Genomic DNA, 25,345 nt, shown 5'->3' with positions numbered 1-25,345 from the left:
TAAGAAGGGAGGCGAGGCTGCTGGAAGCTTCGGCACACAGCCATGGAGTTTAGATATTGACGAAATTACTGCTCTAATTCACAAAAGTTGGTTACAAGCAGCCGTTGCTGCTTTCCCTTTCTTCTCTCTGCCCTCTTGTGCAATGGGACTTCTCACCCCTCAGTCTCTGCCTAAAACATGAGGGGAGAGCATATATTGGTTCTTCAGTAAACTCAATGCCCTGGAAGGCTGGTTTTAACGAGTAATTCTCCATGCCTTGGTGTCTGTTGTAGTTAGAGGAGGTGGGGGGAGGAAGAAGTGGCCGCGTAAGAGCAAGAAAATGTATAACGGGTGAGGGGGAGGTTGCGAAGGAACCTGTCCTTGGGCGCTCCGTGTCCCAAATGCTCGCGGGTCCGAATTGCAGCTGGGGCGAGGATTAAAATCCTGTACAAAACCGATGGCGGGGCCGGCTCGGGAGCCCCGCGGCCGCTCCCAGCAGCCGCTCCCCCCGCCGCTGCCGAGCGGCGCGCTGCCGCCCGCCGCTGCCCGGGCCCGGCCCGCCGCTCCCAGCCTGTTTTTCTCGCCGTGTGCCAGAAGAGGGATCCCCAGCCCCGGCGGCGCCTCCCTGCCCGCGCTCCCCGCGGCGGGGCCCGGCAGCCGGCCGGCGCCTCCGTCATGGCCCAGCGGCGGCGGCCGGGGCCGCGCTCCCCTCCGGCACCGGTACGTCCCGGAGCCCCTGTGCCAGGTAACGGGGGCGGGCAGGGCCGGGCCGGCGGCTGCCGCGGGGCCCGGCCCTGTTGCGGCGGCCCCGGCGGTCGGGGACGGGCCCCCTCCCGCGGACGGGCCGTGGGGCTCCCGTCGCGAGTGGGGGAGGCTGGAGGTGGCCGCGCTCGGTGGGTTTTACCGGCAGCCGGGCCTCAGTGCGGCTGGAGCCCCGGCCGGCCCTGCGCCGCGTTCAGCAGAGAGCAGCCGCACAGTGAAATTTATAGCTTTATTGCATTAATACAGAAAACAGCGATCGGGGCGGAGCGGGGGGAGCCAGTAGGGCTGCTGCTGCCTGTAGGGAGCTGCCTTCAGCAGCCTCCAGCCAGCAGCACCCCAAGCAGTTTGCCGTTTCAGTCTCCCCAGGCTGAAATATTGAACCTTTCACCAGGTGGTGCCTTCAGCAAACCAGCCCCTGGCTCAGGGCAGGAGGGCTCCATCATCTTCTGTGCTGCACCGTGGATGGCAGCTCTGCACTGTGCTCCTCTGCAGCACAGAAGGTCCCCGGGCAGGAACCCCGGCAGGAGCATCACAGAATCTGCTGCAGACACGCAGGGATGGGGTCAGGATCGCTCAGCTGGGTCTCGGGGATGGCAGACCTGTGCATCAGCAGAGGTTGCCTCTTCAAGGCTCCAGGCCAAGCCAGAGGAATTACTACAGAGCTCTCCAGGGATGGCGTGTCTGGTTTGGAGCATCCCAGTAACCTTAACTCCTCGTTGCTCACATCGAGGGACAGGCTGCTATCCAGGGGGGGCTTTATGGCTGAGATCTCCCATGTGGGTGCTGGCGTCTTCCCGAGAGTGGAGGGGTCGCCAAGGAGCTCGATGCTGTTGGAGAGCAGGCTCTCCTGCAGCTTGGAGTGCATTTCCTTCTTGCATGGCGTTGAGGTGCTCTGCGATGCCACGTCCAGCAGGCAGCCAGCTCTGCTGAGGTGCTCACAGGGCAAACCAGACAGATCAAACGTGGCCTGACTGTGGTGGGCCTTGCAGAAGCAAACAAGACTGAGGTCAGAGGTACCCTGGGTGAGGCTGTGCAGGTCGGTCTTCACACAGCTGCTCAGAGACTCTGACTGCTTGACAAGACACAGAGAACTACCTTTTGTTGTGCTCTCCGAGTCCGTGAGAAGCTCCCAGGTGTCTGGTTTGGAGGTGCTGCTAGAGTCCGTGTAATAACTGCAGACGGGAGAATAATGGGTATGGCTGGAGGCCCCAGCCACAAACCCATTGTCCAGGATGTCCTTTATGGTCAGGGTGCTGGCACCGTGTCTCTTGGTGGACAGCATGGTACACAATCACACCACTATCAAGCTTGTGGAGACCAGGACGTGCCTATCAGAAGAAACATGTTACTGTTCATTACTGTTTCCTAATGAGTTGCAGACTTTGAGTAGCAGGACTGTGCTGTGTAAAATCCTCTGTCTTGCTTAGGAGAGCAAGGAGCTGAGTGGGATCTAGGACAGGGAGGTGAATATCCAGCCTGTCATTGTCTTCTGGAGCAACATGAATACACCACAGCCTGTTTATTGCTCAGAGGTCATCATGGAGCCTCCATAGAGTTGTATTTATTGAGCCTCAGCTTGTGTACCACTACTTTTAGCTTTATACAGGGTATGGAGCATCTCAGTAAACTTCTCCGTCTGTCAGTGGTACTGAGATGGAGCCGGTTTTCTCCAGAGATAAGACACTTCATCCTTGTTTCTCAAGTCAGAGGGTTATTAGCCCCAGTTAGAGTTGAGTCTGAGAGTGAGGCACTAAACCCAGGCTCTGGTTAGGACAGGAGAGACTGAAGAGCAGCTCTCATCTTATTTTCAGTCCCACACATGGTGACCCCCACACAGGTCACCCAGGCAGGTCTGTGGGGACAGGCTGTCCTGGCAGGTCTCACACTGCACACCCCTGCCTTCTGCTCCATGGGCAGGGGCTCCCTCCATGTCCCCCTGCCTAAGAGGGAAATTCTCAGCACCAGCTCAGTCAGAGAGAATGGGGCAGGTCAGGGAAGGCTGCTGTGGTCTGAAACCATTTTTACACTGAACACTTCAAAAGCAGAGATAAAAAGCTCCTGAATTTACTGCAATGGGCAGCTATATAGTCAGTCTAGAAGGAAAGTCTTTTTAAAGAGACTTGAAGTGCTTTTTCCTTAAAGATAATTTAGGTAAATTAGTATGTGGGAAATAAAAAGTACATGCTAAGAGGATAGACTAAAAAGCACTACCTACCTTCAGCTTCTATAGAGACCCCCTTCAAAGTTTTGATCCTTTTTTGCCAGAGTTACTTGCAGAGGTTTTATAGTTCTGGTAATTAATTAACAGGCTAATTTCCTAATTAAGCTAGTTTGGGAGCGGGTGGAGTTTTTGTTTTTAAGTACAGGGGTAGGGGGCTGTGACAAACTGCTGAAGGTAAACGGAGTCCTGCCAGGGCTGGGTTGTGTTTGTAGCCAGGCAGCCCTGGAGAGCAGGGAGGAGGAGGATGCACGGAGCCTTCCTGCCTGGACACCGCACCCAGGGAGGCTCCCCAGCAAGGTGGCATCTCTCGTAAGTTTTATCTTGTTTGCTCTGAAGCGCTGGCCAGGCACATCCATGTACAAAGGCTGAGGATGTTATGATAGATAACGTATGGGCGCTAGCGGGTGTGTGTGTGTGCTGTGTGTACACAGGTGGGGTGGACACGGCAGGAATCCAAAATGCATGTGTGTTTGGGGACAGCTGTTACTGGGGTGGCTCCTCCTGCTGCTTTTTCTCTCCCATGTTCTGTGCACGGTGTGACAGTGCCACCGCCTGGGCCCCGTTCTGTGCACGGTGTGACGGTGCCACCGACTGGGCCCCGTTCTGTGCACGGTGTGACGGTGCCACCGCCTGGGCCCCGTTCTGTGCACGGTGTGACGGTGCCACCGCCTGGGCCCCGTTCTGTGCACGGTGTGACAGTGCCACCGCCTGGGCCCCGTTCTGTGCACGGTGTGACGGTGTCACCGCCTGGGCCCCGTTCTGTGCACGCTGTGACAGTGCCACCGCCTGGGCCCGGCATGCAGGGAAGAGCTGAGCTTTTCTGTGCTGACCTCCTCTTGTCTCTTCTAGAGTGTCAGACCTGTGCTCCTGCTGGGGACCCCCTAGTGCACCCCTGGAGCAGCACACACAACGTAGGGAAGGTGCTTGATTTTAATTTGCTGGGGTTTTTTGGGGTTTTTTGTCTATTTTGATGGGAGGGGGCTGTTAGGGGTCCCGTGTCCCATGGCTGGTTGTGGCGTGAGGTGACCACAGCAGCATGGTGGCAGAACCAAAAGCCCCCTTCACAGAATCCCAGAATGTCAGGGATTGGAAGGGACCTCGAAAGCTCATCCAGTGCAATCCCCCCGCCGGAGCAGGAACACCCAGATGAGGTTACACAGGAAGGTGTCCAGGGGGGTTGGAATGTCTGCAGAGAAGGAGACTCCACAACCTCCCTGGGCAGCCTGGGCCAGGCTCTGGCACCCTCATCGGGAAGAAGTTTCTTCTCATATTTAAGTGGAACCTCCTGTGTTCCAGTTTGCACCCACTGCCCCTTGTCCTGTCATTGGTTGTCACCCAGAAGAACCTGGCTCCATGCTCCTGACACTCCCCCTTTCCATATTGATCCCCATGAATGAGGTCGCCCCTCAGTCTCCTCCAAGCTAAAGAGACCCAGCTCCTCAGCCTCCTAGAGCTGAGCTGAGCAAAACCCTGTCCTAGAGCCGAGCAAAGTGAATCCCCGTCCTTGAGCTGAGCTGAGTGAAAACCCATCCTAGAGCTGAACTGAGCAAAACCCTGTCCTAGAGCCCAGCAAAGTGAATCCCCCTCCTAGAGCTGAGCTGAGTGAAAACCCACCCTAGAGCTGAGCTGAGCAAAACCCTGTCCTAGAGCCCAGCAAAGTGAATCCCCCTCCTAGAGCTGAGCTGAGCAAAACCCTGTCCTAGAGCCGAGCAAAGCGAATCCCCCTCCTAGAGCTGAGCTGAGTGAAAACCCACCCTAGAGCTGAGCTGAGCAAAACCCTGTCCTAGAGCCCAGCAAAGCGAATCCCCGTCCTTGAGCTGAGCTGAGTGAAAACCCATCCTAGAGCTGAGCTGAGCACAGCTGCGCCCCCGGGAGTTCTCGGTGCATGCCAGTCCCGGGGGGTTGCAGCGGGTTGTGCAGGGCTGGAACTGGCCCCTCGGCGGCTGATTTGGGGGGCTCGGGGTCCCCCCGGGGGCGGGGCGGGCGCCCTCCCGCGCGCGCCTCTTTGTGCGGGCGGGAGGCGGCAGCGCGCATGCGCGGCCCGGCCCCGCGCGGGCGGGGGCCGCCGTTGGCGCGAGATAGGAAAGCGCCGCCGCCGCCGCCCGGCCCCGCCATGGCGCGACGCAGCCGCGGGTGAGTGCGGGCCCCGCCGGAGCGCCGGGGGCGCCGGCTGCCGGCCCGGGGCGGAACGGGGGCGCGGGGCAGCCCCGGGGATCCGCCGGAGGCTCCTGTGCGCCGGCCGGCCCGTTCCCGCTCTCCGGCGGGCTGCAGGCAGAGCCGCGGCCCCGCACCCCCGGGCTGCCCGTTGGGCGCGCCCCGCGCTGAGGGCTGAGCCGGGAGCGGGTGCGGGCTGTGCCCGCTCGGTGGCGGGGCAGGCCCGGGGTGATGTGCAGAGCTCCCGGCGCTGCTCCCCGCGCCCCTTCTCTTTGCTCCGGGATGGGGTCGGCGGGGACATGGTGCCAGTCCCTCGGTGCAAAGGCTTCCCGGGGGGACGGGAGGGAGCAGGAATCAAGAGAAACGCTCCTTCCCCTGCTCGGAGCAGCATAAGGTTCAGATTGGGTATTAGGAAAAAATTCTTCCCAGAAATGGCTATTGGGCATTGGAACAGGCTGCCCAGGGCAGTGGTGGAGTCACCATCCCTGGAGGGGTTTAAAAGGCGCATAGATGAGGTTCTTATGGACATGGTTTAGTGCCAGGGTCAGGTTATGGTTGGGCTCAATGATCTTGAGGGTCTCTTCCAACCAGAATGATTCTGCGATTCTATGATAAAAATTGCTAGCATGCACTGGGAGACCGAAGCAGAGGGACCCCTTTAAACTGGGGGTGTCTGAGTGAGCGTCTGCGGGGTGTCAGGGCTCAGTGCAGGTCTGCAGCTCTGCTCTGCACAGTGAAAGCTGCTCCCTCTGCTGCGTTTTTATGAGAGGTAGAAATTATAATCTTTGTTTCTCCATCTCTTCAGTGAGGACCAGGATGAGCCGCATTGCCAGGATACCGACTCGGATGTGCCGGAGCAGCGGGATGGCAGGTGCAAAGTCAAGTGGACACAAGAAGAGGTGAGTGAGAGCCCGGTGCTTGCTGAGAGCAGGTCCTTTGGGATGAGCCTCTGGTTTGGCACCCAGGGCTTGGTGCCCCCACCTCAGTTCTCACCCACTGACCATGACACCACCTCCTGCTGCCTTGACACTGGAGAAGACCATGTATCTGTTTGACCGATGTGAGCCAAGGTCTTTATGTGAATGGGGAGTTCAAGTGAGGTTGAAACGTTGTGGGGAGTGAGAGCTGTGGCTGCTTTAGCTTAAGCATCTGAGCCCTGAGTGAGGTGCCTGCAGCGTTCTTGTGAGCAAAGAGGGGTTCCGGGGGATGGCTGAGGCCTCCAGCGAGCTCAGTCACACCATGGAAATGTCCTCCCTTTTCTGCAGCAAAAACAAGGAGAGCTGAGACTGTTGGGATCATGGCTTAGTCATCCTGGCTGAGAGCCTGATATTAGTTGGAATATTTTCTTCCTTTCTCCCAGTTCCTTCATTGCCTTTTTTCTGTGTGAAACCTACAAGGTGTCCTGTCTCCCCTGGGATGTGAACACCAAGTAAGATGGTCTTTGTGCAGAGATTAAAGCCTTGGGCTCGTTTTGGGCCGGGAATTATTTCACGCCTCTGCCCAGCTGGAGCACGCAAACAAGGACATCTATAATAGGCTTTTTGTGAGCTGTACATCGGCAAACCTGGGCTACTGTGGGGTTCAGAAAGAAATGCTGTAGAGCCCAGCAGCACTGCAAGCCTGTAGACCACTGGGCAAGTGGTGATACACTTAAACCAGTCAGCTTTCTTGGCCAGGCAAAAGCAGTGGCTGAGCTGGGAGACAGACTGTCTGGTTAGGGCTTTGCTGGGGCTGGATAAACAGGTAGGATTGGCCACAGAGTTTGAAGCAGATTGTACTGGAACAGAGCTGGGTTCTTGTTTTGTACTGACTGTATGAGCATGTCTGAGTACAGAGCCCAGAACCAAACACACTTTTCCACTTGGGTTTCACGTACTGGGGCGCTGCTAAAGGACAGTGTGAGCCACCTTCCTCTGCTGAATGTAGAAAGCCAAGAAACCTTCTTGACAGTTCAAAATATCTGGCTTTTTTTCTTGATGCTGTCAGCCCAGGGGTGCCTGTGGCTCGTGTTGCCTCTGTGTACATGACAGTGATGTCTTTGTTCTTTGCAGGATGAGCAGCTGAAGACGTTAGTAAGACATTATGGGCAGAATGACTGGAAGTTCCTGGCCAGTCACTTTCCTGTAAGTGACCCCTTTCCCAGCTGGAAATTGTAGTGTTTGTATGTAGCTTCTTGTGCTCAGTGTGCTGGTTGTCTGTGTGGCACCTTGTACAGTGGGACTGGGTTCTGTGACTGCAGCTCAGGGTTGTGAAACGGTGCTCCTTCAGAGCAGGGAGACATCATTGTATTGAGTCTGTTGGAGCTGGGATGAGAAACTAAGGTTCCTGTCCCTATCTTCGGCGGCTTGTGCCCTAGTCTCTATTCTACATGTGCTTCTGCAGGTTTTCTGTGGGACAGCCTGCGTGTGTGGGGACTGCTGTTTCTCCAAGGGCTTTTGGAGCCTCTGATCTAACGCACGGCTACTCTTGTTCCTTTTCCCAGAACCGCAGCGATCAGCAGTGTCAATACCGGTGGCTGAGGGTGTTGAATCCAGACTTGGTTAAGGGCCCTTGGACCAAAGAAGAGGACCAAAAGGTGAGGTGGGGCAGGAGAGGGTCTGAGCATTGGGCTCTGACTGTCTGCAGAGAGGATGGAGGGGTCACACCTTCAGGTCTTGTAAACTCTGGGTAATTTTGGCCTGTTGTGAGCAGACTAATGCAGCATGGTCATGACGAGCAAGTCTAGGCTTCTTTAGCTAAACACCTTCTCCCTTTCACACAATACTGCTACAGCAGGCTGCCAAGGGAAAGAGCAGAAAAGAGAATTAATTCATCTGCCTGCTGGCACATCTCCACCTGACCTGGCCTTGTTGACCTAAGAGAAAAATAGCACTGGCATTTCATGTGCCACAGCAGCCAGCCTGAAGTGGATGTCTGAGGTTGACTGGGTGAATCATGACTTCTGTGAGCCTGTTTCTCTGCTGATTCCAGAGTGAGCTGAGAGGGACCAGCTCAGATAGACTCATCATCTTGAAATACATAGGAGAAGTTGGAGTTGCTCTCACAAGTCTTGTTACACTTGAATGTCAGTGCTGGATCCCTCCAGCTTTTTCTCCTAAGGAGCTTTTCTCTCTCTGCCCTTACCTGGTCACAAGAGAGGTGAAGAGCAAAAACTGGAGATGACCCTATTGACCTTCCCCTCCTTTATTCCACTTGCTTATTTCCTTCTTGCTCTCTTCAAAGGTAATTGAACTGGTTAAAAAATACGGCACCAAACAATGGACCCTGATAGCCAAGCACCTGAAAGGGCGGTTAGGGAAGCAGTGTCGGGAACGCTGGCATAACCACCTGAACCCGGAGGTGAAGAAGTCCTCGTGGACAGAGGAGGAGGATCGCATCATTTTTGAGGCCCACAAGGTCCTGGGGAATCGTTGGGCGGAGATCGCCAAGCTGCTGCCTGGGAGGTAGGACCTTTTTGCTCGCTGGTGCCTTCAGAGCTGGGTGGCCCATGGAGATCCATGTGTTGGGCTCACGAGATGGGGCTGGAGAGCACGTAGGAGCTGTTAGCTGTGCTGTAAAGCTGCTGTAAATGGTGATTTCTCTTTCCTTCTGCTTTCTCTGCAGGACCGACAATGCTGTGAAGAATCACTGGAACTCCACCATCAAGCGGAAGGTGGACACAGGAGGCTTCCTCAATGAAACTAAGGAGTCCAAGTCACTGTACTTGCTCGTGGAGGTGGATGAAAAGGAGAGCCAAGGTCAAACCAGAGCAGGGAGCCAGGTACTGCACCAGCACACTTGCAGCTGGGTCAGTCCCCTGCTCTGCTCACGCGTATCAGAGCTGTTCACCCACCCTTGTGCTGCCTCGCCCACTGCCTTTGCCGCAGCCTGGTGTCTGCACTGACAGTCTGGGCCTTACCCCAAGACACCAACTCTTGGGAGATCTCTCCCTCCAGCAGCTGGAGGTGTGGTGTGAGCCCAAGTGGGTTATCCAGGCAGAGGACAGCAGTCTGCTAGTGCTGTTATCTTGCCAATCCCAGCATCAGGCCTGTCTTGGAGACTGAAAATTCTTTTTCTTTTTTTTTTTTTTGGCTCTGTTTTACTGCTCCTGGTGGGAGAAGGAGGCTGCCCCCCGACAGTGTGGGGGATATGGTGAAGAGGTGTTGTCTTCCTCTTCTCTAGAAAAGGAAGCAGGGGAGGTACACCCAATTATTTTTTTTCATGAAGAAAGCATGTAGTTTTCAATGGCAGGCTCTTGGAAAGTAGGAAGTGCAGAATTAGTGCTACCTGCTCAGCCTTCATTCAGCTTTCTTCTGGGATACTGTTCAGTGAAATCTTAATTAAATGGTCCCGTGCTTGTTGCGATGCATGGACTCCTGCTCAGGTGGTACATGAGACAGTGAGGGAGAACAGGGACTGAAACAAACTGAATGGCAGGTAGGAGAGCAGGTGGAGCTGAATATGGCCAGGGACTCTTCTTTTTTGTCCCCAGGTCTTGACATTGTTCCCTTGGTTTCTACTAACGGCCGCGCTTCCTTTGTTCTATGCATAAAGACCATCCTGCCAAACCAGCCAGTCAATGTCTCTGAAATAAAGGAAGAGGATGTCAGCGATGAGGAAGTGACGGGCGTGCAGGAGTTACCCTCGGAGCTGCCGGCTGCTGAACTGGTAGAGCAGAACGTGGAGGGGACGCCAGATGACGCGGTGCTTGAGGATGCCTCTTCGCTCGTCACATCACCGTACAAATGGGTGGTTGAAGCTGCCAACTACTTGTACCCAACATCTGCACAAGCCTTCAATGAAGCTCTGGACATGATTGAATCTGTGAGTAACAGACCCTTGTTCCTCCAGCTAATGTAGAGAGAATGATCTCCGTGCTTTCCCCTTGAGTAAATGTACTCGGTTCCCTTGCTCATCACCATGGGCATCCCGAGGAGGGCTGGGTCTTTCTCTGGCCTCTGGCTTCGCACCATCCCCTTCCCAGGGCTGGGTTAGGCCTTTCCAGCTCTGCCAGTATTGCTCTGGAATGCACATTCCCTGAGGTGGGTGTCTGTGCAGGGTATGGGAGGCTGTAGACGCTGACAAGCCTCATGTTAAACCTTCTGTCAACCTATGTCCCCAGCTCTCCCTTTTGTAACAATTTGGGCTCATGGGCTTTCCTTTCCCTCCTGTTATGAGATGGGATAGCACAGGACAGACTGGGAAATAGGCCAGACCCACTTGTAGTGTGCAGGACAGAGCCCTTCACATTGGGATGGCACCACCGTTTACTTTCAGTGGAGGTAGCTTCACTGAAACTAATAATTTTGGGCCAGTCAAGCAGTGCTGAGGTCCCCAAGGTGATGGAGGCACGCCAGGGCAGGGGACTGACTAGAATCAGCAGAGCACTTTGCTGCCATCAGAGAGAAATGTCACTTTAGTCCCCACCCTCCCCGAGGAGCTGATTGTCCGTGAAGGATCCGCTTTGCATGTGTATGGGAGGACAGAGTTAAGCCCAAGGCTTAACAGCCCATCTGTGGGCTCTTAGGGGGCTGCTCTGTGGTGCTTTGGGTACTGGTGGGGTTGAGCTGTGCAACAGCTGATCTCTGAACCGCTCTGGTTATTTTTAGTCTTCCAGCAGTGCGGGTTACAGCAGAGCCCTGTGTCCAGCTGTACTGCTGTGCCCAAGCCTGTGGCTTGGTTTTGGGTGACAGTCGCTTCATTCAGCCCCTATCCTCAGCTGCTTTTTTGTTTTGTTCCCCCTGTGTGGGGGTGCAGCTGTTTGTGCAGCTGTGCTGTGAACTGAACTGGGGAAACCAACCTTGTGGAAATAAAAAAATCTGCCCCGCGCTCAAGCAGCAGCTTTCAGCTGGGTCTGCACCCCGCTCTGCTCTCAGCTGTGCTGGAGGGTCTGAGCTCTCCTCTTGCCAGCCTCCTTGCAAAAGCCTGTGCAATCTCACAGACCCAGTTATTTCACCTCCCAGTTCATCTCTGCGTCCGCACCAGTTGCTGCTCAGCTTTCCTTTTTGGGCGGCTTCTGATGATTTCCCTTGCGTGCAGGACCTAGACGGGTGGTGTGATCTGACCCAGTTTGACCTGCCTGAGGAACCCTCTGCCGGCAGCAGCGGCAGCAACAGCCCAGTGAGGCAAACCCCCAGCAAACCAACCCCATCCCTTCCCAGCGTGACTGAGTACCGTCTGGACGGCCACACCATCTCTGACCTGAGCAAGAGCAGCAAGGGGGAGCTCATCCCCATCTCTCCGCACGCAGAGGTGAGCTTTGGCACGCCGCCCTCTGTGCTGAAGAGGCAGAAGAAGAGGAAGATATCCCTCTCCCCCGTCACAGAGAATGCCACCAGCACAAGCCTGTCCTTCCTTGACTCCTGCAACAGCATGACGCCCAAGAGCACTCCTGTCAAGACACTGCCCTTCTCTCCATCTCAGGTACGGAGCAATGGCAGAGTCCAGTCTGTGCTCCTCTGCTTGGGCTTGGTCATGAGCTAATAAGCGTGTTAGTGCTCTGTCTGCTTGCCTTAATGCCAGGTATCCCGATCAGCTCTTCCAGCTTTGTATTCCTCCTCCCTTCAGTGAGGCAGTGCCAGCGCACAGAGCGTGTCTGTTTGCTAAAACAAGGCTCAGAGCTGGTCTCTGGCACTGCTTGTCTTCAGAGTTGCTTTTCCTGCAGGAGCAGCAGCCTGTATCTGCCTCTGGCAGCGCTGCTGGAGCCCAGCTACCCTGTGTGATGGGCAGGGCATGTCCTCGCTCTTGGGATGCAGCATCATGTGCCTGCCCGCTCCAGGATCACTGGAGAGCATGGGGCTGCTGTCCCCGGGGCATTGCTGCCCCAGCTGTGGTAGCAGAGTGGCAGCAGCAGAAAGCAGCTTTCCCTGTTTATTTCTATTTAAATCATGCAGGCAGGCTTGGCAGCACATGCCTTGGTCAGTTGCTGTGCTTAGGAAAATGCTCCTGGGTTTGTCCTTGTTCCAAAAGGGACTGAGGATCTTTTGTCATGGCTCCTACAGTGTCCAAACACATGTGCACACATGGTCTGCAGTGTACACTGTCATGAAGCACTGTGGTGGTCAAACCCACTAGCGTCTCTTGGATTGATGCGGGGGAGTTCTGTCTATAAAACAGAATAAAGGCGGCTGTGTTGTTGTATCCTCCAGCACGGTTCCCACAGCTGTTCAGGCCTTGTCTACCTGTGCTTTCCAGGCCTTAATTTCTGCTGTTTCTCCAGCTCTGGGTGGCACATGGAAGTCTGACACCCAGGTTCAGGTGGTTGTCAAAGGCAAGGCCAGCAAGAACTGGGAAATCAGAGCAGGACCTGAAATGTGCAGCTCTGCGGAGCGTGAAAGGCTGGAAAGCCTGGAGTGAATCTGAGAAGGCAAACAGCATGTCCCGCCTCTTGGGCTGAGCTTCAGCTGTCAGTGAATGTAACACACGCAGCTCCGCTCTCCCAGTAGGTTCTTGGGTACAAACTTCATTCCTTCTGGGTGTAAAGTTGTCACTTATTAGCTGCCATGAAGTAAAATCCTAGCAGAGATGAGGCAATTTGTCATTTTCTCACAGTTTAGACTGAAGACAGCTCAATGCAAAATCTGTTAACTTGTACACTGTTGTGTTTCCCTCACATTTGCCAACCTGAGGTCAGAACTGACCTTTGGTGGGCTGGCATTACTTCACCATTTTGCTTGGCCTTATCTGGGCCAGTGCAAGGAGAGACTTCTCTCCCACCCTGTAGCTGCTTGTAGTCATATCAGCTCATGCCTTGTAGGAGGTGAACGATCTTTATAGGTGTGAGGCACCTTCTGGCAACTTTCATGTGTGTGTCCATGTCCAGGACTGTATGAGTCTGTAAGAATTGTGGTTTATATTGTGACAGATCCCTCTTGTGCTGGGTGGATAGTCCCTACTTCAGATTTTCCCCCATATTTAGGAAAAAGTAATGACTTGTGATATGTTGTTGGGATGCCTGAGACTGAGTGTCTTCTCTTTCTTGTTTCCTGTGCTGTGTAGTTCTTAAACTTTTGGACCAAACAGGATACACTAGAACTGGAGAACCCATCTCTGACCTCCACACCTGTGTGCAGTCAGAAGGTGATTGTCACCACCCCTCTGCACAGGGATAAGACTCCTCTGCTGCAGAAGAACTCAGCGTAAGTCCTTTGCTCCTTCTCCTCCATTGCCACCCAAACAGGATCCTCTTCCTGATCCAGGTCAAACGTACCTCCCCCAGTGCTCGTGCTGGAACTACTGAGAGAAGGGCAGAGCAGGCTGGGGATTTCCTTAAAACAGTGTGTTTTCCCCCCACAAAGACAGCTCCTCTCTGAGCTGCAGGGAACAAGTGTGGAGGCTGCCTGGGGCCGCAGCCAAGTGCCCAGCATTGTGCTCGGCTGCTGGGTGTGCTGCTGCCGTCTGTGCACGTCTTTGTCTGGGAGCCTTTGCTGTGCTGTGAGCGCTGTGCCAGCAGGGAAGGGGGTTGATTTCCTCAGCAAGAGCTGGTCAGGTCCATCCCTTTAGCTCTGCACCCTCTACTTTGCCTGGCTGGAGGAGCAGTCCAGAGTGATGACTACCCAGGTGAGAAGAGGGCTCTGCACAGGGGGTGTTTTGCTGGCAAACTGAAGCAGCAGAGTGTTTGGGGGTGCTGGCTATGCTAGCAAAACTTCCCTGTTGTTGGCACGGTCCAGAGCAGCTCCCCATGCAGGCAGTGTGAGCTGGCTCGGCTGCTCCAGGTGTATTTTTGCCCAGAACTTCTGCTGGTCCAGCTGGGACTGTCACGAGCCCAGGCTGGGCCTGAGCAGACCTGCCAGCAGAAGTGTTCAGAGTAGTGCTGGCCTGCAGAGCTGTGTCTCACCTCACAGAGCTGCTGTGCCACTTTCTGACGGTGTGCTTGGCAGCTGGCAGGGTGGAGCGGTATAGCTGGCACGTCTGAAGGATGTTTTCCCTGCTAAAGGCTCCTCCGTGCCTGTTTGCCCTGCTCACACCCCAGGAACAGTCCAGGCAGGTGGCTTTTGCTGCCACATCAGACTGTGCAGAGAGCTTCTGTAATGAGAGGGCTTGGAAGGATGTGGGTTACTTTGTCTGGGCTTCAGCATGTCTGATCCTTTGTGTTTTCCACTTTTTGCTGCCAGGTTCGTCACACCAGATCAGAAGTATGTGGTGGACAACACTCCTCATACCCCCACACCTTTCAAAAACGCCCTGGAGAAATATGGACCAATTAGGCCTCTGGTAAGTATTGGGCAGGTCTCCGTCTTGCCGATGGCAGAAATGCAACAAACACAAACAGGACATGGGGTGGTCTGCAGTGGAGCTGTAAGCGAGTTATCTGTGCCATAACAAAGTGCAGTTTGGTACTGCCAGGCTGAGGTGGGCGGGATGAAGGGGGCCTTGTCATGGTAAGTAGCCACAGGACTTTTAGCTCCTCTGTAAACCAGCTAAAAAGGCCCAAAACTGCCCTTGAATCAGACTGCAGTGCTTGACTACTGATGACCTTGAGGAAAACCAAGGGAATGATCTACCTAGGCATCCCCGAGGAGCTGGGTCTGTTAATGCGGGTTTTGTGGAGGTGGCAGTTGCCAGTATCCCAGGCCTTCTGTGCGTGCTGGTCTCTCAATGGCACATTTGGGGTTCAGCTAATAAGAGCCTTTCATGCCCGGAGATCTTGTAAATCTGTCAGGGTAGAAGAAATCTTGTCATATCATTGCCAGCCAAGAAGTAAATAAGTCATCTTTGTGCTTGTCTTCCCACTGTGGGTTCCTCTGATCCCATTATTCCTTGAGGAAAATATAATACTCGTGAGTCTGCCCAGCATAAAGATTTTGACTGTCTTGAGCTTTCTCTCTGCCTTTTCACACCAGCCCCAGACGCCTCATCTGGAAGAAGACTTGAAAGAGGTGCTCCGAAGTGAGGCTGGCATCGAACTTATCATCGAGGATGATGTGAAGCCTGAGAAACAGAAGAGGAAACAAGGGGTGAGCTGATTTCCCAGCCAGTACCTGCTGCTGAGCTGCCATGTGCTCTTGAGGGGTGTCTTGGCTGGTTTTGTTTATCCTGCTGTTGATGCCGAAGTTTTTTGGCCTCTGGCTGCTGCCTTTTAATTAGCAAGAGGTTAAGGCCTGCTTAAAAATCCAGCCAGCTGTGTCCTGGTTTATGCTGAGCTCGGGCATGGCAGGAGATGCCGTGTCCCTCAGCCACAGGAGAGACCCGTGGCACACTTGGAGCATCTGCGGCAAGTTGGGCTTCTGGAAGGCTGCGGGCTGGTGTGCAAAGTCTCTTGGCTCAGTTGCCCTGGTGGATTTCTTTTCTTACTGAAAGGAGCTTCCTCTTCTGAATGGGAGGCTCTGGGTGCCAGCAGGAGAGCGCTGGAAGCTGCTGTGCCCTGTGGTGGGAAAGGCTGCTGCTCACCTTCCTAAAATGCTGGAGCAATGCAGACCTGGAGTGACGTGGGCTTGGTGAACACCCTGGGCCCTGAGGATGGAAGCTCACTAGGTTGATTCACACCAACGCTTGTCTTTGTGTCCCCCAGTTGCGCAGGAGTCCCATCAAGAAGGTTCGGAAGTCTCTGGCCCTGGATATTGTGGATGAAGATATGACGCAAAATGTGCCTGCCCTCCCCAAGACTGTCTGTTTCAAAAGAGCCCAGGTGAGAGATCCTGTGTTCAGGTGTCACTGTCGAAGGGTTAGAGCTGGCTTCTCCAAAAAAAAAATTCCTGTGGAAAGCAGTAGTGGGAGCTTCGCCATCTGCAGCTGCCGTTGAGTGGTACATGTGAATGTGGACAAAGGGCTGGATTTGTTAGCTGACCTTTTGGCTTGGCCAAATATCATCACTGTTGGGGTAAATTAACTCGTTTCCTTATGCTTTTCTTTTTTTCCCTTTGCAGCCTGTGAATTTCCTTTCGAGGTCCCTCAACATTACCGCCTCGAGCAGGAAGAATGACAGTGGTTTGCTCAACAGAGCCTTCGTGCAAGTGCAGCCAGAGAAGATGTCCTACAGGAAAATGCCGAGCCATTTCAGACCACCGGCACCGGTGAGCCCTGCAGGCACTGCCCTCCCAACCAGGGGGGTGGCTGGTGGTGCTGCGGCCGTTGTCCCTCCTCGGGAGGAGGAGTGAGGGAATGAAGCTCTGGGTGCTCCTGCATAGGCACCCACGTGCTGTCAGGGTTGTCTTTGCACCCACGTTTAGAGATGCTGAGCCAGCGGCATCACGCTACACCTTCCTCCTGTCTCTTTGCAAACCTGCCCTCCTGGGGCTCAAAGCCCCGTGGCTGCTTGTTTGGCCCTGGACTTCCTCATGGGAATCCACATCCTTTCCCAATCCGTCAGGGAATTTAGAGGGTTTAACCAGCAGTGAAGGAAACTTTCCTTTTTCCGGCGAGCGCTCCATGAGCAGGCAACAATAGGCTTATCTTTTGTGCTTCTCTGCGCATAGCAAGTCTGTGGAGTGCCGTACAAATGCCAGACAAAATGGGTATTTCCCATCTCTCTGATTTTCAGGGTGTTCCTAGGTTGTGAGGAAGGCTGTGTGCCATAGGCAGCATAGGCTGGCTTTATCCTGCCCTTTATCTGAACCCGTGGCGGTGCAGAGCTCCTGCCGAGGTTGGTGCTGGCGTTACAGCCACCCTGTGCCTCAGCTCCCTGCTGGAGCACGTCTGGGCTGTGCTGGAGTCCTTGTAGCTTACGAGTGCCCTCTGTGGCATAAATGGTTTCTTGTGCTCTCCTTAACCTGCACCATTTGGTGTGTCTACAGGCAGAGCGCACTGGTAGAGGGGTATCCCAGCCTCGTTAGGCAGTATGGCTTAAAGAAGGGGATTTGGACTGTGATTTTTGCAGATATTTGCTTGGGCCAAGTGATGGGAGCGCTCTGGTAGCTTGAATGGGGATGGAAATAAATGCTCTCCTTGGCGGGGTTGAAATCGCAACTGGGCCCGAGTGTGGGGGTGTTTCAAATCCCAGAAGAGCCTGAGTACAGTGTTGCCTCCACTGAGCAGCCTCAGCTCAGCCTTCACTAACGGGGAAAAGCTCTTGCTGCTGACAAATACTCCTCAGCCAGAGTAATTCCTTTCCCTTCTCAAAATAAACCCTACTTAAACACTTCCAGTTCTCCTCCTGTCCTAGGCAGGGTGGTGTTGCTCTGGGAGCGAATAGATCCATATAAATAAAGCTTTGGGAGTGAACTGAAGGTGCCAGTAGAGCAGCTTGTGTGGTGACAGAGTACAGGTGAGCCGTGAGATCCCGTTGCCCAGAAACAGCAGATCTGCCTGCGGTGTTACTGGGCACTCAGGATTTATTGTACCGGACTGGTGTTGCTGGCAGTGACAGTTATTTATTAAGGAAGCTCACCTGGCTGGGGACTGAATCGAAATCAGCCCCGAAGCCATGCTGTGGCTGTGTGGGGTGGCGTTACCGTAAGCTACGCTGAAGCTTGACCTCTGGTTCTTTGCAGTGCATGTAAATGGGTATTTCCAGTTCAGGGCATTGTGTGTCTCTTGGCTGGTTTATCAGGAGATTTGCAGGGGTTTTTCTGGAATGCAAAAACACCTCCTGGGTGCCCTTTCTGCACGCAGTGCCTGAAGCACACCTGATTTTCAGCTCTGCCTGTGAGCTGCAGAGCCCTGCTGAAACCACAGGCACCAAATTGCTGTTATGGATGGTCTTGGGCCAATCTAGACCTGGGGCTATGCAGGAATTGAACTGGTCAGGCATAAATCCCAAAGCTGCTCTTGAATTCCTTCCATCCCTCTGGATTCTCTTTAGCACAAGGAGCCTTAGTGGGTTTGTGCCTTGGGGTTGTTGTTGCAAGCCAGGTAAGGGAAAGCTCTGAAAGGGCACATGCATAGTCCTGAAATTGAGTATTCACCTGGGAAACCACTGAACACAACCTCCCTTTGCTAGAAACTACTCAGCTGTGATGAGTAACTGGTGCCGTGCAAGTTCCTCCTGCTTGCAGGATGAGTGTTTGTAAGTGGGAGGTTTTACTTCCCTTGGGTAGCAAGTAGCTATTTATATATTTTTGCAGTGTTTTAGAACAGGGTGTGGACATTGTGTTTGTCCTCTCCATTAAACATGCTTTCTTTTCTCTGTAGATGACCAGGGCTTGGAAAGCAGTGGCCTGTGGTGGAACCCGAGACCAACTCTTCATGCAGGAGAAAGCTCGACAGTTTTTGGGCATGTTGAAACAGAGTCACACATCAAGGACCTTAATCTTATCATGAAGGATTGCTCTGCTTTTTTATTTTATTTTTTTAGGTTTTTTTATAAATGGAGGGGAAGGGGAACCACAGGAAAAAGTGTCCTTTGCCAGGCCATAGTGTGTGGGGTGGATTTTTCCTTCTGTTCCCAGGCAGATCTATATTGTAATCAATTGGGCTAACTGCTGGCTAATGTGTGGAGTGCAATTTTTGGGTTCATTATGGAAAGGCAAACAACGGAGGGCGGAGAGCTGACAGCAAGACCTCTCTCTTGGAACACCTGGGTTCTGCAGTAGTAGAAGCACATGGAGACTGACCTCCTGCCTGCCTGGATTCCGTGCTGGCTGCTCTGGTACCTCGAGAACGGCTTTTGTGAAGGTTCCTGCACGTCTTGAATCTCCCCTTCCAGCTTTCCCTGGGGATGGAGCCATCTCCCCTCGCTCTAGGAGGAGGAAGGGAGAAATGCTTTGGGGTGACCCCTGTTAGGAGCTGGTTCCTCGCTCCATGGGGCTACTTTGTACTGCTGCACTGTGGGTGCCTCTCCCCAGGGCTGTGCCCCCTCCCCAAATAAACCATGGTGCTAATATCACCCTGTCCCCGGAATCTGACTCTGCCCAGGGCTCACGATGCGCGGGGGGAGCGGGATGCAGCAAAGCACTGGCTTTCAGCTGGGGTCTCTCCTGGCAAATTGCTGAATTCATGTGTGGCTGGGGATGCTTTCCTCTTCACTTGGTAATTTAATCGGCTGTTCAGGAGTGGTTTTGGTTACTGTATGGGAAGGTGCTGGAGCATGTTTGAGTGTAGTGTTGGCTGGGATCTCCGCAGAGCTACAGGATCAGGTGGAGGCTGCAGAGAGCCGTGGGCAGGAGAACAGCACCAGGAGCGTGGGATGTAGCGAGGCCTCTTCTGTCCTTCGGAGGCCAAAGCTGCGTCCCTGTAGCTGTTTCAGTGCAATAACTAATAGGGTGTGTTGTTCCAACATAGCCAAGGATGAAATGCAGCGATGGTAGCAGTGTATTATACTTTGCAATTGGAAATTTGCTGGAAATACTGAAGAGCAACTTACCAGTCAGACCAGCACATGAACAACTCTGGGTGAGCCCTGTGTGAGGCTGCACTGCGATGTGCCACCTCTGTAAGTCACCAAAGCCATTGGGGCAGATCTGCCTCTGGCTGGGGGTCACAGCCCAGCAAAGATGCAGGGACCAGGGTATCTGTTCATACCAGTATCCTTTACCAGGATCACTGTCCCTGGTCCCTTTGCAGGCTGGAAGAACAGAGCTGGGCTGCTTAAATCTCATTTCAGGTTGTGGCTTACATTGGAAATAGAGTAAAAAAATCCTTCCTGACAAACCTGTTAATAAAACCTTGGATCCTGGGAAACGAGGGAGTTTTAGAAATCTACCTCATTTTTCATTTCTACAAGCTCTGCGCCAAAGTAAATCCATGAAGTCATTTTTATTTCTGTTTCTCAGTGCTGCGATGTTTGCTTTGGAAAGACGGCTGGGACTGCTTGTCTGAAAGCCTGACTTTTGCAGCTTCAATTCTGTTGTTATTTTAAGAGAAATCATCATAAAAACCATCCCTCTCCCCTTGGGATTAAGCAGGCTGGGCTGTACCTGCTCTGGGTGACTACAAAACCAAGCCTGGAATTGCATTTCTTTCCTGGAGCTGACATGAGCTGGGAGGCTGGAGGAGTCGATGTCTGCTGGAGAATAAATCTGTGTGTGAGCCCAGCACAGGTGTGTGGGAGCTGCCCCTAAATTAAAGGGTGGTGAGGCTGAGAAGTATTAACTGCAGCTCTGATGCTGTAAATCCAGATAGCGTTGGATGTCCTGCAGGAAAATACTGAGGAAAAAAATGAGTAAGGCCTGGCATGGGTAATGAGTAAAGAGACAATTAGCTTTTAATTGGAAAATGGAGCTGCTTCTGGTGTGGATGGTACCAGCCTGGCTTGGCTGTCCTGGGGCTTGGGAATAGGCACCATTCCGCAAGTGGGGGAAAAAGGCCCAACTTTCTTTATTTTTCTATTAGTTTGAGTGCTTTATTTCCAGTAAAAATCTTGTAGAGGTTGAACTTCATGCTGGCTGCGGCATCCCTGGACTGGAGCTGGAGACTCCTCTTGGTCCACGGCAATGTGTCCCCCTTAGTGTCCCTGGCTGTTGTCCCTTTGAAGCCCCTGCAGTAAGCCAGCCCTCTTGTGCTGCACAGCCCGCAATCACAAAGAGAAACCTGGGAATTTAATTTAGCTTTACTGGAAAGCCTGGGATGGCAGAGTCCCGGGAGCTGCGGTGCCTCCTGGCTTGCTGGAAAGCTGCCCAAACCCTGTGCTGCTGCTTTCTTTTAAACTTTGGATTTCCTTTTGGTATTTTACATTCCTCGACAGAGCAGATGATACTTCATTCGAATCCAGAAATTGAAAAAGGATTTTTTTTTAATTGATTTTTTTTTAAATTTATTTTTTTTTGTAGCAGGGATGAGGGGAATAGCAGAGCTGGAGCTCCTGGGTCACAGCAGTGCCCAGACTGCAAGCGGGACATCGCTTCCAGCCAGGACAAACCCTAGAAAAGCTGGGGAGAGCAAAAACATTGGGATAAGGAGGGGAAAAAAGTGAGAACAGCCAGGATTTTTTATTGGCAGGATGGAGCTGGGCAGTGCTCGGTGGGGCAGAGTGGTGCTGAGCTCACGCTGCTCCATGGCCAGCAGTGCAGGAGCCGCTGGGCGCCCTCAAAGGGCTTGTTCCTGCTGCTTGGGGGGATTTTACAGCCTTTTAATCTTGTTTTCACAGCTGATTCTGCTGAAGCGCTGTGCAAACAGCAGGTTGCTCACAGGAGGTTATTTGGCACAGCCCCATGGGGAGAGCCGTCCCTGTGCACAGCCGCGGAGGGATGCAAACGGTGAATCAAGGATTTTTCTCCTGTTTCGGGTATTTCCTGTAACTTAAGGAAATAAAAGAAAAAGGCAACTGAAGGGATGCACGCCAGGAAACCAGCCCTGGTACAGCAAGTGCTTTGCTGGGCTGGCACCGCTGATCACTGCAGGAGAAGCTGCTGACCTGGGTGATGACCAGCACAACCCAGGCTCGCCCCGTTGACCTCGTTAACACACAGCACTTAATAACTAATGTGAATTAGTTATTAGTGTTAGTTTGCAGAACAAAGTGAATTGCAGAGCACGAAATGACAAGCAGTTGCTTAGCAGCGAGGAGGTTTGTGTTTGAGCAGAACCCATCTCTGCCTGGTGTTTCTGCAGGGAGCAGGGTGAGTTTGTCCTCCCGGAGCCGCAATATGAGCCCATGTTACAGCTACTGGCTACTCCAGGAACATCTCAGCCCTCAACATTTCCAAACACACGTGGTCAGGAGTTGTCTCTGCCCCGGGGAGGATGCGCAGGCACATGCTGCTCCATCCCTGCTCTCCTCTGTCCTCTGTGGCTACCAATGTGCTGTGTTGGGGGGAAAAAAGATGGAATTTCCCATTGGTAGGTAAATTTGAGTTGGTTACACCTTGGTGGTGTTTCACGAGCTTTATCGCAGCTCAGTGCAGGAACAGGGCTGTGCTGGACCCCCTGTTGGACCCTGAGATGAGTGCAAGGGAGTGCTGAGGTCAGAGTGGGTGGCTGGGGCTTCTGCTGCCCCAAAAAATGCTCTGACCCTGGACACTACTCACAGAGCAAAGCGCCTCCTCTCCTGCTTTTGCTTATGGTATTTACTGAGCAATCACTAAGCAAGAACTTTGTAAAATTTCCTATGTGGGTTGTTTGGTGTTTTTTTTTTTTTTTTGACACTCTAACTTGTGGGTTTAGAGGTTTAGGAAATTAAAAGGACCATTTCAGCCTGGTGGGTACACACTGAGGATGAGTTGAGCAGCTCCTGAATTTTGCAAGACATTGACACCACTCGTGTTAAGAGCTGACTGCAGCTGGACAGGAAACTAATTGTGCTTTAGAAACTTTATTTTTTTTCCTCCCTGTTTCTCTAGTGAGGAAACTGCAATTCTTCATCTCCTCTAGTATGGAATAATAAAATATTAAAATACGGTATGAGGTTAAGGAAAACAGTTTGCTGCAGAAACTGGAGGGTTCAGAGTGAGGAAATGAATGTTTCCATTTGGAAAATGTTAGAAAAGAGAAATTCGAGGGAGATAAAACCCCCATTGTGAAAAGAACTACCTGGAGGACAAGCACAGACTCTCCTCCCCTTGCCGTGGGCAGTGTCTGACTTGTATGTGTGTAGCTGCCAGTGGTGAAATCCATCACCTGGATCATATGTGACCTAAGAGCTCGTGAAAGGCAAATTTCATTCTTTATAGTGGTTTTTATTTGTAAATGCATTAGCAGTGTGTGTCTTTGTTGTTGTGTTTTTAGTTTATTTTATGTTTTGGGGTTTTTTTTCTTGTGGTGTGGTGGTTTTTTTTAGTACTGCCCACTGCTCCCCTCCTTGCCACGGCAGCCGGAGCTCGAATGCAAAGTTCGATGAATAAAGGCGTGTTTTTACCATCCCGTGTTTGCAAAGCTGTCACAGCAGCGGTGCTGGCACGAGCGGCTGGGGACGGCGCTGCCAAGTGTGTCTGTCCGGGGAGAATGTTGGTCTGAAAACTCCACTATCAAATTAGGATCTGCAGCCCTGTAAAAATATAAAGCCTGTTATCTGTAATTCTGCAGCAGGTAATGAGTGCCAAAATTGGTGTCAAGTCTGCCCAAAAGGACTAGATAAGAGGGGGGAAAAAAAAAAATGTAATAATTTTAGGTGCAGTTCTGCTGATGTATTCGTCTACTGCCAGAGTTAGTGTAAACTGAGGTTTGGATCAAGCCAAAACAGCCCCAGTTAGTGTTTGGATCTGCTGTTTCCCAGGCCCTGCAGAAGCAGATGAACATATTGTCAGTATTTTTCTCTAACCGTTGCTAAATTTTCTTTACAGGTTAATTTCTGCCTAATAATCGCTGTCCTGCCCCATGGCTCCCTCCGGGTTGGTGCTCCTGCCTTACCCCCAGGACCGGGGCTGCTGCTCAAACCTCTCCTGCCAAACCAACCCTGCTCTGCCTTCAGGGGAGCACGCAGCATCCTTCCTCTGCAAGCAAAAAAACCCCTTATTTCCCTTCTCTTGCTGTCAGGCATCATTTTTTAGAAGGCTGTGACAAGACCCACGCTGTGGAAATGCAGCCGGATTAATACCCAAATTTACACTCTGGACCCGTGTTGAGCCGGGAGATAATTTTATCCCTTGTTGGAGTTATTTCTGGTCTGAAGGCTTATTCTCGGCTCCTGCCACTAAGGGGGGGTGTTGTCACACCGCAGAGCTGCCGTGGGATGGGGACAGACCCAGGCGCCGGGTCCCCTCCATCCTCACAGCCGCTGCTTCCTCGGTGCCAGAGACTGGAGCGAAGGACCCGCCACAGCATCACCCAGGGCAGGGCAAACATCCTCTTGTTTGATAGCAAAGCAGCGAGTGACCTGCATTTCAGACCCGTCTGGGACAATAAGGGCAAGTATCATCCTTCCCTTTCAACCAGACAGGTTGGACAACATAGAGCAAGAGAGACTGGTTGACCCACAAAGCCCTTTGAGGCCCAAGGAGGAGAGATGCTGGTGAAGAGCATGATGAGGATGCAGGCTAGTGGGTCAACACTTGGCAGGCTGGTGAAACGGGCTTTCCTGCTACAGGAACAAGTGGGCCAAGAAGAGAAGAAATGCTCCACAGCTGGGGAGCTGGTACCTCCCAGCCTGGAGAAAAGAGGAAAAAATGGTGCTTAGTGATTTGTTAGGGTAGGGCAGCTCAGGATCTCTGCTTTTGGGCACTGTCATATGGTCTGGTGCTCATGTCATAACTTACGTGCTCAAGTTGACCTCACGGTTATTCCCCTGCCCTGTGAGATACAGTAGTTATTTATGTTTAATTCAACTCTTTCCCTCGCTAGGGCCCCAGTCCCTTTGCCTATGAAATGCAGATAACCTCATCCATCTATTTTTTTACCTCTCCCTTCACAGGATATTGGGATCCACAGATGCCAGACACTCTTGTTTACAGCTTACTGGGGTTAGAGTTGTGAGTTTTCTTTAAAAATATATTCTGTTTTCAGTTTGTTATTTCGTTTCAAACATCATCCTTTTTCTCTTCTTCTTTCAGGGCCACCCAGGGATTTTATTCACAGAATTGGAATGAGCTGCAAAAGGGATAAAGATCATTCACAGGAACCTTGAAAGAATTGTCTAAGCTCTATGAAATGAAGATTAAAAATAAAACAGGTAGGTGAAGCACAGGCTTCAGCACAAACATTTTATAAATACTTGTCCGTGAAATCGAGAGCTCTTCCCACCACGCCATGCGATCTGCGTGGAAAGGAGCTGCCGTATCCATCTCGCAAGTGGGTAAATGGGAGCAGAGCCCGAGGGCAGGAAAATACAGCAGTTAGAAAATCTGCCGGCTCTTTGTGAAACATGTTCACGCTGCTTTTCCCTTGTGTAAACCGGACAGGTGAGGTCTTGCATGGATTATTTCAAAGCTGGCAGGTGTGAGTGGTGGCACCAGCAGAAAGCTCCAGCTGCTGGGGAAGACGAGCTGAGGAAGAGGGAGAAAGAGCCATAATCCCCTGCTGCCTTTAGGCAGCACCCTCTGGTGCTGTCAGTGTTGGTGTCAAACGAAGGGCTGTGATGATTTCTGCTGCCCCGTGTGACCCGCAGACCTCGGCAGCGGTTGTGTTCCCGCGCTGGGTTCTGCCCCTGGGCTGCTGGTGTCGATGGGACGACTGGTTGCAGCTGCTTTCCTTTTGAGCCTGAGCACCTCGTGTGAGCTGGGTCACACCTTGCTACCCTGCATCCTCTACCAAAAGCTCTTTTGTGTCCACAGACCTTGTTTAGAAGTCAGGCAACTATGCACAAGCACAGCAGCCCTGACACCAGCACCTCGGAGCAGCTGAGCTTCCCCGTGAGCTGGTTCTGTGCCTGGGGGGCAGATCTCTCCATCCAGCCCAGCTGCCCCTTCCCCGGCTCCCCTGGATGGAGCCCAGACCTGCTGAGCAGCTCCAGCTTTGCACGTCTTTGGTATGTACCTCTCATGGGTCCTTTCCTGGGCTCTGTGA

General features: G+C 52.8%; 2 protein-coding genes across 2 annotated transcripts; one reads left to right on the top strand and one right to left on the bottom strand.

Annotated features, from left to right (window-relative positions):
• Positions 1-436: 436 nt before the first annotated feature.
• On the top strand, positions 437-18,806 carry MYBL2 (MYB proto-oncogene like 2). The gene is made up of 15 exons (XM_065645985.1): positions 437-566; positions 664-724; positions 5,922-6,015; positions 7,168-7,239; positions 7,599-7,691; positions 8,339-8,559; positions 8,720-8,876; positions 9,650-9,919; positions 11,135-11,518; positions 13,094-13,233; positions 14,209-14,308; positions 14,938-15,051; positions 15,606-15,722; positions 15,961-16,107; positions 18,164-18,806. The coding sequence occupies exons 1-15, from the start codon at positions 437-439 to the stop codon at positions 18,290-18,292; spliced, it is 2,229 nt and encodes a 742-aa protein (XP_065502057.1). The 3' UTR covers positions 18,293-18,806.
• On the bottom strand, positions 1,271-2,023 carry LOC135994770 (uncharacterized). Its single transcript, XM_065645614.1, has one exon. It carries the CDS (start codon positions 2,021-2,023, stop codon positions 1,271-1,273), a length of 753 nt encoding a protein of 250 aa, XP_065501686.1.
• Positions 18,807-25,345: the final 6,539 nt, after the last annotated feature.

Source organism: Caloenas nicobarica, chromosome 15, assembly GCF_036013445.1.
Source record: "Caloenas nicobarica isolate bCalNic1 chromosome 15, bCalNic1.hap1, whole genome shotgun sequence".
NCBI lineage: Eukaryota > Metazoa > Chordata > Aves > Columbiformes > Columbidae > Caloenas > Caloenas nicobarica.
The sequence above is the reverse complement of the archived record's forward strand: the minus strand, read 5'-3'. Positions and strand labels throughout refer to the sequence as shown.

What these genes read in the sequence shown, in the direction of transcription:
- MYBL2 (XM_065645985.1), top strand. Translation starts at nt 437, where the DNA reads ATGGCGGGGCCGGCTCGGGAGCCCCGCGGCCGCTCCCAGCAGCCGCTC. An exon ending in TCCTGGCCAGTCACTTTCCT is followed by an intron (nt 7,240 to 7,598) that starts GTAAGTGACCCC and finishes TCCTTTTCCCAG; the next exon opens with AACCGCAGCGATCAGCAGTG. An exon ending in GCCAAGCTGCTGCCTGGGAG is followed by an intron (nt 8,560 to 8,719) that starts GTAGGACCTTTT and finishes CTTTCTCTGCAG; the next exon opens with GACCGACAATGCTGTGAAGA.
- LOC135994770 (XM_065645614.1), bottom strand. Translation starts at nt 2,023, where the DNA reads ATGCTGTCCACCAAGAGACACGGTGCCAGCACCCTGACCATAAAGGAC.